Here is a 13735-nt window from a genome sequence, read left to right as displayed (position 1 = left end):
CAAGAAGCTGACTTTTTCATCCTTTTTGGTGTTTATCCACTCTTGTCCATATTTATAAATTACTATGTTATAGTCATTGTGGTCATCAGCTTTACGCAATGTTTGGACATTTTTCACATAAAGACCCTCAGATGGAAAGCTGTCTAGTCTTGGGTCGTTTGTGTTGGTTTGTCCTTTTGTGTAACCTGTTTTTTTTTGGTCTGTATGGTTTTTAGGGGAGACTACCGCACAGGTAAACGACTGAACATGCGAAAGGTCATTCCCTATATCGCCAGCCAGTTCCGCAAGGACAAAATCTGGCTAAGGAGGACGAAGCCCAGCAAGAGAGACTATCAGATCTGCCTTGCTGTGGACGACTCGTCCAGTATGGTGGACAACCACTCTAAACAGGTGCAGCATCTGTAGAAAATTTGAAAACTTAACCATTGTCATTTATGTTGTTACAACATGCACATACACTGTTAACTAATACAGTATATTATGATAAATATCAGGAGTGGCTCACATTTCTCTCTTATGTGTTTGTGGGTGTTTTTTGTTCGTAGCTGGCGTTTGAGTCGGTCTCTGTAATTGTGAATGCTCTAACCCTGCTGGAGGTGGGACAGGTGGCAGTGTGCAGGTGAGCCTATACTTAAACAGTACTTTAGACCGAGCCTTAGCCCAGTCCTTCCTCATGGTCTGTAGCGCATGCTTTGACTGACGTGAGCCATGAGATCCAATTGTTGTTTAATACATATATATATATATATATATATATATATATATATATATATATATATATATATATATATATATATATATATATATATATATATATAAAGAGTTAATTTGTCAACTTATATTTAAATTAAGTGTTAAATTAAGTGTTAAGGACACAATATTAGACCAATGCAGAATAGTGTTTCTTTCCCTTTATACCCACAGGTTGATTTCATTTGTTTGTTTTTGTTAACAGCTTCGGGGAGAGCGTCCAGCTGCTCCACCCTTTCCACCAGCAGTTTAACGACCAGTCAGGAGCCAGAATACTGCGACTTTGCCAGTTCCAGCAGAAAAAGACAAGAATAGCTCAAGTAAAGACCTTCAACCTTTTCTTTATCATGCTGTATTGTATCTTGTCTCATTATAAACCTCAGTGCAGGTCACTCACAAACTGTTGCCCACAGCTCTCTTGTGATACTAAATCTAGACTTAATTTGAATATTTTAACTTGTTTCATGTAACTGACTAATCATTTGCTTCTTGCTCAACATGTTTAGTTTTTAGAGACTTCAGCCAACATGTTTGTGGCAGCTAAACAGCAGAGCCCTGGCTCAGCAAACACAGGTAATAGTTTGCTTTCCTTGCACTTAATGGTTGAGTTGTTTTATGTAGAAGAGAAAGTCTCTGCACTCCTTTCGAATCAGTTATGATTGTTTAGAAAGCAATGTACTTTTTACGTTTGAAACTAGTCTGAGAATGTTATTTTGACACTGATTATTGCAGAAATGAATTAGAATCAGTTTTGTCGCTGCCTTTAGATCAACATTAGTACCAAAATGCCTACTTACCCTAGGGTCCTGTGCTTGGTTTGATGTGTACCATTTTGTAATACATTGTTTTTCCTCAACCACCTCCTTCTCTTCTCTCTGCAGAGACAGCTCAGTTGCTGCTGATCATGTCTGATGGCAGAGGCTTGTTTCTGGAGGGGAAGGAGAGGGTTGCGACTGCGGTTCAAGCTGCTCGCAGTGCGAACGTCTTTGTCATATTCGTAGTGCTGGACAACCCCAACTCCAGGGTAGGCAACAGTTCCAGAACTCACTAAATACAATGGTCATCAACTTTTCCTTCTTGCATAAATGTCTCTGTTGGTCATGTCACAGCCATCTGTGACAGGGAGTCCCAGATAACACACTTGGTTTTGCTTTCTCAGGGCTGATGTAACAGGACTGGTAGTTACCATTCTCTTCTAATGGTTTCCCAGAGATAATGTTTGAAATCATGCAAGAAGATGTGTGTGCAAATCCCAGCCAATATGCTCATGTGGTGCTCATAGGGGTGGAACATGGGTATGTGGGTTTGCCCATGTTGGGCATGGGCATGAGTTTGTACATTACTAATTGGGCTTCTAAATGAGCCTCATTGTTACAGCCCACCTTAATCTCACATGGGTCCCATCTAGGCCCTGTATGCAGTGTACAACCCAGATGGGGTCCATGTTTACCCCCTCCTGGTTCCATCACTGACCCTGGTGGGCATACATATGTGGGGTCAACATGGTACCCATGGACAAAATGTTCTGCTTCCCTGTTGGGCTACCCATACAGGCCCCACATAGACATACAATCTGGGATGCTAGCCTTCACCCTCCCTGTACAGGTGAAAATTGAGTTGTCCTTGACTTTTCATTCTTTTTTTAATCGAGCCATTGCTCAGCACTTATGTATGTATGTATGTATGTATGTATGTGTGTATGTATGTATGTGTGTGTGTGTGTGTGTATATATATATATATATATATATATATATATATATATATGTGTGTGTGTGTGTGTGTGTGTGTGTGTGTGTGTGTGTAAATTGAATGAACATTCACTTTCACAGTGAGCTCACGGGATACTGACTATTTTCTCTTATATCTCTTGGGTTCAGGACTCCATATTGGATATCAAAGTGCCCATCTTCAAAGGTCCTGGGGAGCTTCCGGAGATTCGCTCGTACATGGATGAGTTTCCCTTCCCCTTCTACGTGATCCTGCGTGATGTTAACGCTCTGCCAGAGACGCTGAGTGACGCATTGAGGCAGTGGTTTGAGCTTGTCACTGCCACGGACCAGTAACGACTGCGCAGAAGCCGTTTAGCAGGGGCCACACATCTGCGTGAATGTCCAGTGCTGCTAGCCCTCCTGGACATGGAGAAATAGACAGATGCACGTGCACACACATACACACACACAAATACAAATGCATCGGACCGGCTGCTGTACATGTGCCTTTTTTTTTTCTTCTTTTTCTTCTTCTTAATTTTGGTATTATTTTATTAAATTGTAGTTGCAGCAATGGCTGCTCTTATTATTCCTCACATTGACTAGGAGTTTTAAAGAGCTTTGGAATTTAATAGATTTTCTTTTTCTCTTATTTGTTTGTTACCATTGTATAAGTATTGCACGCCTTTCCGTTTTCATGTTTCTGTTTTGTCATCACAAGTGAAAGAAAATGTGATTCTCTTCCGTTTGAATGAAAGAAAGAAAAAACTTGGACTTGTGGAATGTGGACTTTTAGCCCCTGATCCCAGGCTTGTTCGTGTACACGTCCGGTTTCGAAATGTGAAATGCTGTTCGCTGAGATGCGAATGGCACTCCTGCCAGTGCTCATGACATGGTCAAAATGCACCCAACAAAGACGTACACGTGCACGTGGATATTCTCGTCCTGACACATTTGAAGAAATCCAGCAAAAATGTGCCTTTCAAGACCCCTGCCCCCCACTTCATTTCCCCCGTTCTTTACATGGACAGTGTGTGTGTGTGTGTGGAAAACTCATTGCCTGTGCACATTTTTAAGGATTCTGACTACTGTATCAGGCCATTATGTCTCACGCTGCTAACATGGACATTTGCTTATGGATTTCAGCATTGTTGGTCTTAGCCCAGTTTGGGCCCTCAAACACACCTGATTCAACTGCTAGAATCTGGCCTGCCCTGGCCTACAGGTACGGACAGATCGCAGCTACACTCCCAGACCATGAACCACATCTCTGACCAAGTTTGAAGACAGTTCTGTTTGACATTGTTTTCATTAAATGACTTCTAGGAGCTACACACACTGTTTTTGTTTAGTATGTGCATTCTGTGTTTAAGCTGGTAGCCTCAATAAAAAAAATCCTTGTTCCTCCTCATGTAGACTACGTTTCAACCTATACATCGGCAGATGTCCTGGGCATTCAGCCATCTTCAGCGCCTGATAACAGTGGGAAAATAATAATAATAATTCTATTTTAGTCGTTTTTTTTAATCCTGAAATGTAGCAATCATTAAAGAGCTCCGTTTAGTCGCGCACTTCCTAATCTTTATACAATAGCTGAAAGCTGTATTTTCTAGGCAACCGCAGGGACCTCAGTAGGAGCCTGTTACCTCTGAGATAGCCGGTTCAGCTTGGCGCTAGATCCCTTGTCTTCATGTACTCAAATTGTAACAGCAAATTCGACTTCATGCAGAATCTGTTTTCAACAGAACATTTAACTTTTACTTTTTTAGTACTTTTGATGTAGGTGAATGTGTGCTAACAGCTTAATTTGTGGAGGATGTGTAGACAGCTGAACAGCCACTTTATAAGAACCTGCTAATACCATTATTATGGTCACCTATTGCAAAGATTGAATAGCTTATCACAAAAAAGCATCTTTTCTTGTCTTGCTCTCAAGGCTGAGGTCATCCCTGCTGCTCGCCCATCATTTCCTACAGCTTTCCATTAATATGCTTTGATACAACACTTTCCCAGCAGCCAGCAATGACCTTCTGTGGCTGACCCTTCCTGTGGAGAGTCCAAATGAAATATTGTATTAATTCCAGATACTGGATTTTCATTAACGTCGAGCCACACTGATCAAAAGTTTATGCGACAATTACATTTTTAAAAAAGTAATTAATTTATGAATCAAAATAATTTTCTTCCATGATACTGAAATGTTGATTGTGTTATTAATTATTTTTGACATAAGAACGACTAGATAACGTTTGTTCACCCGTCATTAGCCACAATCATACAAATATACTAGTAACACCAACCAACCACTAATACAGCTTAATACAGAGACAACCTGGCAACCTACCATCTACCTGGGACCCCTTTGACCACGTCTCTACACCACCACCACTTAAGCAGTCTGTGTTTCCTTTCATCCACTGTTTTAGTTTATGACTGAACTGCAAATTAATGACTAAACCTCTCCCATGCTCCCAAACTCATCCCATATTAATTGCTGCGATTCTTCAATTGATTACTGATCTCCTGTATGAAACAGTTAGCATCATTTAATAACATTAAAAACAGTCAACCACAAAAGTCATCCATAAGAAACCCATAAAAAAACGAAAATATTGCGTGCTACTTTCAACGATGCATTATTAATTTATTCTTATTATTATGATTTATTATTATGATTATAATTATTAATAGTTGAATCTATGGATAGATTCATGACTATCATGACTATCTATGGATAGATTCATGACTATCTATATGACATGTCAGTGATAGTTTAAGACAAATTCCACTGAAACTACAAACAATTATAATAGGAGCTTTTTATAACCATTTGTGAAATTCATCCATCCAGAAGTCTTCTTAGCTAGATTAAAATCATGCATGCAATACATCTGTATGTCTATACAGCTGAACACTGTACTGTTTTATAAGAAAATTAAAAATACCATTATTATGGTTGCGTATTTGCAAAGATTTACTAGTTCTAATAAGAGCTTTTTATAACCTTTTGTGAAGTCTAGCCAGGGTGAAGTCTATTAGAGGAAAATCACTAATACCGTACATGTAATGTAAGTAATATAAAAAAAAGAAAATAAGAAAAAAACAATAAATAATATATAAATGTAATATATCCATGTCGTTTTTTTAAAATTATTTGATTAATTAATTAAATAATAAATGTGCTGACCGCATGGACGGCCCCCTTAGGCCGCGTGTCCACAGGCTTTTATTTTGAAGAGCATTCAAACGGCATCTGCCTCACTTCAGCCCGGCGCTGTATAGATGCATGCGAGCTGGACAGCAGCTTCAGCTTGGGCTCCTGCCTCCTTCCTAAACAAGTGCCCAGTGCCTGCGGGGTGCGTTAACTCTCAGCCTCGGTCTCTCACCTCTCCCAGCTGAACACATGCTGCTGGTGGCGGTTTGTTCTCACCGCTTTTACGTGCTGCTTGTTTTCAGCGCCGCGACAAGTAAGTTGCCCCGACCTCCCCTCGCTCCAGACCAGACTGAGCCGCAGTTAGCTAGCGCTACCTGTACTGGGCGTCGTGACACCAGTAGCGTTATGACGGTTTATTTGAAAATGTCCAGGGTGTTAATAAGCTAGAGAGGTGTGTGTTAGTGTTTCGGCCGTTTGTAGGTATGTTTGACGTGGTTTGGGAAGTTAGTTGGTAACTTATTTGACTGACTGACTGACTGAGCTAGTTATCTGTCTAGCGTCCGCGCAGTGAGTTAGCGGCGGACTTCATGGTGGAGGGTGGAAACTGGACTGTGGTGGAGGAGCTGTCGTTTTCGCTGGGTTTTGCAGTGACTCTCTTACAGTCTGGCCTTCGCTACATGTTTTTTGTAGTGTTATGAACATTTTAAACCCTGGGTAATACTTAGCTCTAGCTCAGGTGACTAATACGATTAGCTAGCTAATACAGTCTGGAGGAAAACAAACATATGCATGTATTGGGGTCGTTTCTTAGCCTTTAGCCATTGCACTTCTACATTACTAAGCTACATAGAAGGTTAAGAGCTTTCAAATTCATCAAATGAATTAAACATGTAGATGTGCAGCTGTAGAGAAAGCTAAGAAAAAGCCCAAACCGTGCTAACAATATAAATAAGAATTAAAAAAACAATAACAATATTATTTACAGTAAAAGACTGTAAGGGGGTGGGATATTGCACATAGTATTCCCATGTTCATGTTCATGTGCAATATCCCCCCCCATGTGCAATTAAGAGTCTTTTGCTGTAAATAATATTGTTTATTGCTTTTTTAATTCTTATTAATATTATGTATATAGTGTAAATTATTTATCTACATTTTTGTAACTGAGTGTCCTGCTATCCCTTTCTGCTGTTACACTGTGAATTTCCCCACTGCGGGACTAATAAAGGACTATCTTATCTTATTATGTTATCTTAACTGTCTTTTTATTTGTCTCTTATTTTCTGAGGTGCTTTCATTATTTCTCATGATTTCTCATTATTTCTCATTATTTCTCACAGTTTCCCTCCTCTCCTAGAATGAGTCTTGTGGAGATCAGCGAGAATGTAAAGCTGGCCAGAGAGTACGCCCTGCTGGGCAACTACAGCTCGGCTGTGGTTTGCTATGAGGGTGTACTGGAGCAGATCAAGAAATACTCGTATTCAGTACGAGACCCTTCTTTACAGCAGAAGTGGCAACAGGTAAGAAGACTGCCCCCCCCCCCCCCTTCCTCCTCCTCCTCTGCCTCCTTATCTCTTATTAACCAAAGGCAATAGTTGCTGTTGGTGGAGGCAAATGGTTTGTCCTGCAAATAGACTTCCAGTTTGTGAGCTCTTTCGTGTCCTGTTCAGGTCTGGCAGGAGATCAGTGAGGAAAGCAAGCATGTGAGGGACATCATGAGGACGCTGGAGAGTTTCCAGATGGAGGCTGCCCCGTCCAAGCCGAGCGGATTCAGCCAAGAGGACGACATAATGCCCGTCCAGGTGGAACATAGGTATGCCCCCAAACCAAACCCTCGAACTCTTTCTGATGTTTTTGCCGTGTACTGCATCATGCAGGTATTTACTTCAATTGTGACTAGAGACGGTTTGATGAATGCAGTAGATGTTACCTTAATTGTTTGCAATGGCCTCTAGATCTAGAACAGCTAGGCCAGTTGCCAGGGCTGAGCACTACAGGGGGTCCTCATGGTCGTGTGCCATTTCTGTATCACTGAAGAATGGAAATATGAAAATGTAAATGCATATTAGTGATGATTGATTTCATATTAAAGTAAGGATTGTCGCAACAGTAAAGGGCTTTGTCTTGTTTTGTTTTGCCGTCTGCTTTGGTGCTCAGAGAGAGTGGTCTTTTGTGAGTGTCTGTATTGAGATTGGACCTCCAGTAGAGCTGTCATGTGAAGTGGATTAACATCCACGTGGCTGAACTTGGCCTACACACAGGCCGCTTAGCTTTTTCTGTCTTTTCCCTATTCTTCCATTTAAGGTTATTTAAAGCCCATGTGGCCATTTAGCGGTAATCTGGTTTGAGAGAATACAGACAAGTCAGTTCAGACTCAACCTAGATCGGTTCTGACTTCAGCTTAAAGAAATGTTTGGCACTCATTTGCCCCTTACCCTAACTGTAGTGTCTCCACAATGACATGTATGGTCTTTGAGAATCGCGTTAAACTGCGAGACTAGTTTAATGTAGCACTGTGTAAACAGCATGCGCGTGGATGTGTGATTGTGTTCAGGCCGTCCTCGGGTGCGGCGCGGCGGGCCCCGGTGCCTTATAGAGAAGGAAAAGCTCATGGCAACCGAATGAGTGTTGGACCTCGCTCCCAGCACCGACAGTCACCACGCGTCCCCAACGGTGACCGTGCAAAACCTCCAAAGGGCAAGGAGAAGAAAGAAAACATGTCCAAACCCAAAGAAGACAAGGTAAGAATGGACAGAGAGAGAGAGAGAGAGAGAGAGAGAGAGATAGATAGATAGATGGATGAATGGATTGGGGTAAAACAAAAAGCCCCTTTGTCAGCTGGATTATTAGTCCTTTTGACACTTAAAGGACTGTTGCGTCATGTTTGTGATTTAACTCTACACTTTATATTTGCTGTGTGAGCAAAATGCTTTTGGCTGTATTGACATAGCAGAATTACCAACCTGTGTTACCGGTTTCCTCCATCTGTGCAAATACAGGTAGATCAGAGAATAGCATGGTAAAGTACTGAAACTCAGATTAAACTTATTTATATAATTTAATTTCATAATTTATTATTATGATTAGTAACTTATATATTGTGTATGATTTGAGAGCTGTTTGAATGTTTGGTTAATTCAGTTCTGTAGAGACTCTAAAGTGAGTTGAGCCAAGCCTTTATTCCTAGACTACAGTGTACGACATGCTTTTGCTCACTCCTACACCTACTTTGCTCTTCCAGAGCAAACCCGAGACCTCAGAGACAGAAGTGAAGAAGTTTGACAGAGGCGGGGAAGACAAAGACCTGATTGAGACGTTGGAGCGTGACATCATCTCCCAGAACCCCAATGTGAAGTGGTGTGTTCATCTTCTTCAGTCCATTCTCTCACTCATGGCTATTTTAATCTTGGACTTATTTGAAACTATGTAGCATCCAGTATGCTAGCGCCACTAACTAGAAAAGGTTACTGAAGTGTTGATAGGTGGCAGTTGCTGTAGTGTTGCTCAGACGTTGCTGTGGCAGTTGCTGTGGTATCTCAGATGGTTTATAGGGTGTTGCCAAGTGCAAAGACTTTTGCACCCCATTGATATGCAGAGAGTGTACGTCTGATGCATGTCTAGCTGTATACAAAGCAACACACAATCAATAACAGGTAATGTCTGGTAACAGTTGATGTTTGTCCTGGAAATTGACCCTTTCTCTCAAAAGCCTTTAGTACCAATTTTCTTTTTCCTTTCTCCCCACTTCCCCTCCTTATGTAAAGTTGCTGTGTTGTAGGTTTTTAGTGACAATGTTGATGAGTTTGGTGTATGTTCATCAACAGAAGCCATATAATAATTAAAAAACGTTATTTACTAAGCCCAGAAATGAACTTTGCCATTGCTTTTATAGAGCCACCATAGCCAAGACTGTGTGTTTGTGTAAATGGTAGCATGCTCAACCCACTGGATTGTGATGTTCACTGAAACTTCACACCCTCAGGGATGACATTGCAGACCTGGAGGAAGCGAAGAAGCTTCTGAAGGAGGCAGTGGTTCTGCCCATGTGGATGCCGGAGTTCTTTAAGGGAATCAGACGACCATGGAAGGTACAGCTGACGTTTTGCAAAGACAGTGTCTCATTTGGTCCTTTCAATATCCCTAGGACTGAGAAGGTGGAGGGGGAAAAATATAAAATTTATATTTATGTAATAATTATATATATTATTGATTATATATTAGTGATAGTTGTTGACATGATCAGATTTATAATGCCATCTGCCAAAAATAGCCAAAAATAAATGATGTGCAGCTCCTTAAGCCACTCCTCACCACTATTAACTTTTTGTTGTATCTGGTTTAGTAATTTTTATCATTAATGTTTAAATAGTTCTGACCAGAGGAGGATGGGTCCCCCTTGTGGGCCTTGGTTCCTCCCAAGGTTTCTTCCTCCAGCTCTGAGGGAGTTTTTCCTTGCCACTGTCGCCGTTTGGCTTGCTCACGGGGGTCTTTGATCCTTCATGTTATTTCTTCTTTCTTCTCTGTCTCTGTCCTTTTATTAAGTACTAATTATGTAAAGCTGCTTTGTGACGACAACAGTTGTAAAAAGCGCTATACAAATAAATCTGACTTGACTTGACTTAAGCTATATGGCAAAAGTGTAGTTAATTTTTATTTGTTATATTTTATTATTATTTATTTTATTTTATTTCAGGGTGTGTTGATGGTGGGGCCTCCAGGCACTGGAAAGACTCTGCTGGCAAAAGCTGTAGCAACAGAATGCAGGACCACTTTCTTCAATGTTTCTTCCTCTACCCTCACCTCCAAATACAGAGGGGAGTCTGAGAAGCTTGTACGCCTGCTGTTTGAAATGGTGAATATTTCTGGGGCTTTTCTTCTCTGGTTTGCACAGCTGAACTCTAACAGATGTTATCACTTGAAACATGTTGGACAGGTTTTCCCTGTATAAATTTACGGTGTATTTTTTTTTATTTTTTTATTTTATTTTATTTATTTATTTATTTTTTGCGGGATGTGTAGGCGCGGTTTTACGCTCCCACCACAATCTTCATTGATGAGATTGACTCCATGTGCAGCCGCAGAGGCACATCAGAAGAGCATGAAGCCAGCAGACGGGTCAAAGCTGAACTGCTAGTACAAATGGACGGTATGCTTGGAGCTAAAACGGCTCATATGCTTGGTTCTTCTTTGCTCCATAAATGGGGAAAATCATTGCAGAGATGTTAGCTGAGCATTGAGTTGTTGCATAAAGTAACACTGGGAACTGTTGGTTTATTAGGGATAATACAGTTAATGTAAGCATTTGACCATTATAAAAAGGAAAAAAAAAAAAACTTTTATCAACTGGGGCCCACAGGTGTTGGGGGAACATCAGAAAATGACCCATCTAAAATGGTGATGGTTCTCGCAGCCACTAACTTTCCTTGGGACATTGATGAAGCGCTGAGACGCCGACTAGAGAAAAGGATCTATATTCCTCTGCCCTCAGGTACTACACTACAGTACTATGCGAGCCTCAATATAGCCTGCTGCCTTCCCGTACTACAGTAGCCTGCGGTGTCAGTACATACTACTAAAGGGGGTGTGTGTGTGTGTGTGTGTGTGTGTGTGTGTGTGTGTGTGTGTGTGTGTGTGTGTGTGTGTGTGTGTGCAGCTAAAGGTCGTGTTGACCTTCTAAAGATTAATCTGAAAGAGCTGGAGTTGGCTAATGATGTGGACATGGACAAGATTGCTGAGCAGATGGAGGGCTATTCAGGTGCTGACATCACTAATGTCTGCAGGTATGGCGCACATTTCACAGATTTTCATTCAACTTATATAAGTGAAACAGTGAAGATCTTGAAAAATGTGTAGATACAGTTGCATGAAATTGTGAATTTCTACATTGTTTACTAATAAAATTTGGTCCTAAACTGACATGCGTGTGCAAAATGGCAGTGCTTCACATGACCAGCTTGTCCAGCGGTAAACAAGATAAACGGAGTCAGTGTTTCTGGCAGCTACCTAATGGTCACATTAATGTGCAGTGTAGCCTGGTTACGTATTATGGTTACTGATTTCTTTTCCCTTTTCGTCTGGTGTGCATTTAGGACTAATGTCAAGTTGGATTGATGTAAAAGTTTTATGAATTACAATCTGTCTGTTTAATCACATTGCTGCGTTTCATATGTGTGTCGTATTTCAGCACCTTAGGTATGTCTTTTTTTTAAGCACATTTGAGTTAACTGGCAGTAGGTGTCATCATGTTGTCAAAATCTGCTATCAAGAAAGAATGGCATGTGTGAACCATGTATTGATGTTGATGATTTTCAAGAAGATGTGTAATCAAGATTAATGAAACTGGCAGAGGCTACAAATGCATTACTAAAGACCTGGGGTACATCATCTGCAGATAGTTTATCCAAATGTGGCTTGGAGAAAATTTAGGACTGTTGCTACGTTTCTCGACCTGGAGAAGGCCTTTGACCGGGTGCCTCACGCCCTTATATGGATGGCATTGAGAGCCCACAAAGAGGCCGAACAGTTGGAGCCATTAAACGTAGGCTTCTATCAAGACTTGGTACCTGTGGGGACCTCGCCACCTTTCCATCATCACGGTTGGGGTGCACCTGGGATCGGCTCTATCCGCTCTTCATTCTGTTTATGGACTCCGTAACAGGTGATCTCCAGTTGCCCCACCCATTGTGCGGCAAAGGGGGATCAAGGAAAATTGGAGGCTCCGACCCAAAGGCCAGAGACAAGACTAGCCAAGAATGGGATGTGCAATAACACTGGCAGTCAGATGGAACTGATGGAACGATCTGCAAATATGCGGACACTGCAACAATGTGGCAATGACTCGGGGGGTAGCATTTTTGTGCATCATTAAGGCCAAACTAAATAATTGCTTTCAGGAACATGCGCATTATCACCGTCCCACCTCAACCCCTAATGCCTTAAGGATTTAAGTATGAGTACTTATGTATACACCAAAAGTATTGGATGGAGCACCATCATTCTAGAGAACACATTTTTCAATGCTCCACAGCTAGTCAGGGACTAAACAAGCTGTGTCTGCATTTGCACATCAATGAGTGCAACTAGCTAAATGCAAAGGCTGGTGTTATGACATATTAACTCTATATATATCTGTTACAGGGATGCTTCTCTAATGGCGATGAGGAGGCGAATTGAAGGCTTGACCCCGGAGGAGATTCGCAACATTTCCCGAGAAGAGATGCACATGCCCACAACCATGGAGGACTTTGAGACGGCTCTGAAGAAAGTGTCAAAGTCTGTGTCTGCTGCCGATCTGGAGAAATACGAGAAGTGGATTGCTGAATTTGGCTCTTGCTGACCCATTCTGACACTAACCGTGTGGGTGAAACTGGGATTCTGAAGGTAATAGTTTAGATTATATAAACTTTAGCACTTTGAAATTTTATGGGCCAAATTCTGTGGTTTCATTGGTGAATTGTCTTGTAGTTCCTAGGCTTAGTGGTGGCCTCCAGGTTCAGCGGTGTCTGAAACCATACCTAATGGGTCCGTTTTAGTCACTGATTTGTACATTTTTCACTTCTTAGTATATCAAGTACCCTCAAGGTAAAGTGCCGCACTAGGATCACATTCAATCAGAACAGTGTCATTTAGCACTTTGGAGAAAGAGGAGAGTGCCTGTTCAGACCAGTCATTCAGGAACGTCTTGTAAACTGCCTTAAGAAAACCTTGCCAGCTTTTCCAAAGAGAATTTTTTTTTTTTTAATTGACGGTCAGAGCGAGATTATGGTGCCTGATATACCAAAAAAATAAATAAATGATGTCTTGAATATCTGAATATTTTCTATTTAAAATCACTGTGCCGTGATACGCTGAGGTTTGTTTTTATACACTACTGCCGATCAGTGGCCTTTCTTCAATAAATGAGCTATGCAAGCACTTAGTTTGCCAATTTTTTTTTTAAACTGGTGTTTTTGCCTTTGCCTCTATGTCCGTTATGAACTATTCTTTGTTTTTCATCTTTGGGACAGTTGTGTGAAAATGTGGGGAAGTTATTGTTAAATAATAGTAAATAAAATTTTTATAATGGAATAATGTCTGTTTGTTTATTAAAATAACTACATTTGTTATTTACAAACTTCCATG

At 41.0% G+C, this 13735-nt stretch overlaps 2 protein-coding genes across 3 annotated transcripts in view; both read left to right on the top strand.

Moving 5' to 3' along the window:
- The window catches only part of mdn1 (midasin AAA ATPase 1), a 66036-nt gene extending 62165 nt beyond the window's left edge, over positions 1–3871 (top strand). For both annotated transcript variants that reach the window (XM_072678445.1, XM_072678435.1), the window contains exons 97-102: positions 216–390; positions 546–619; positions 956–1070; positions 1257–1323; positions 1632–1774; positions 2629–3871. In XM_072678445.1, the coding sequence (XP_072534546.1) occupies positions 216–390; positions 546–619; positions 956–1070; positions 1257–1323; positions 1632–1774; positions 2629–2814 (760 nt within the window). In that variant the 3' untranslated portion in view covers positions 2815–3871. The remainder of the gene's footprint in view (positions 1–215; positions 391–545; positions 620–955; positions 1071–1256; positions 1324–1631; positions 1775–2628) is intronic.
- Positions 3872–5741: 1870 nt separating this feature from the next.
- katna1 (katanin p60 (ATPase containing) subunit A 1) lies at positions 5742–13528 on the top strand. Its single transcript, XM_072695546.1, has 11 exons — positions 5742–5927; positions 6955–7134; positions 7285–7427; positions 8169–8355; positions 8856–8971; positions 9597–9702; positions 10308–10466; positions 10634–10760; positions 10971–11102; positions 11268–11394; positions 12752–13528. The coding sequence occupies exons 2-11, from the start codon at positions 6973–6975 to the stop codon at positions 12948–12950; spliced, it is 1458 nt and encodes a 485-aa protein (XP_072551647.1). The 5' UTR covers positions 5742–5927; positions 6955–6972; the 3' UTR covers positions 12951–13528.
- Positions 13529–13735: the final 207 nt, after the last annotated feature.

The sequence above is a fragment of the Salminus brasiliensis genome, chromosome 1, assembly GCF_030463535.1.
Source record: "Salminus brasiliensis chromosome 1, fSalBra1.hap2, whole genome shotgun sequence".
NCBI classification, from domain to species: domain Eukaryota; kingdom Metazoa; phylum Chordata; class Actinopteri; order Characiformes; family Bryconidae; genus Salminus; species Salminus brasiliensis.
The sequence above is the reverse complement of the archived record's forward strand: the minus strand, read 5'-3'. Positions and strand labels throughout refer to the sequence as shown.

Bases quoted from the DNA above. Each gene is read 5' to 3' on its own strand.
- katna1 (XM_072695546.1), top strand. From the start codon at position 6,973: ATGAGTCTTGTGGAGATCAGCGAGAATGTAAAGCTGGCCAGAGAGTAC. The intron at 8,356-8,855 runs GTAAGAATGGAC...TTGCTCTTCCAG, and splicing joins CCAAACCCAAAGAAGACAAG to AGCAAACCCGAGACCTCAGA. The intron at 11,103-11,267 runs GTACTACACTAC...GTGTGTGTGCAG, and splicing joins CTATATTCCTCTGCCCTCAG to CTAAAGGTCGTGTTGACCTT.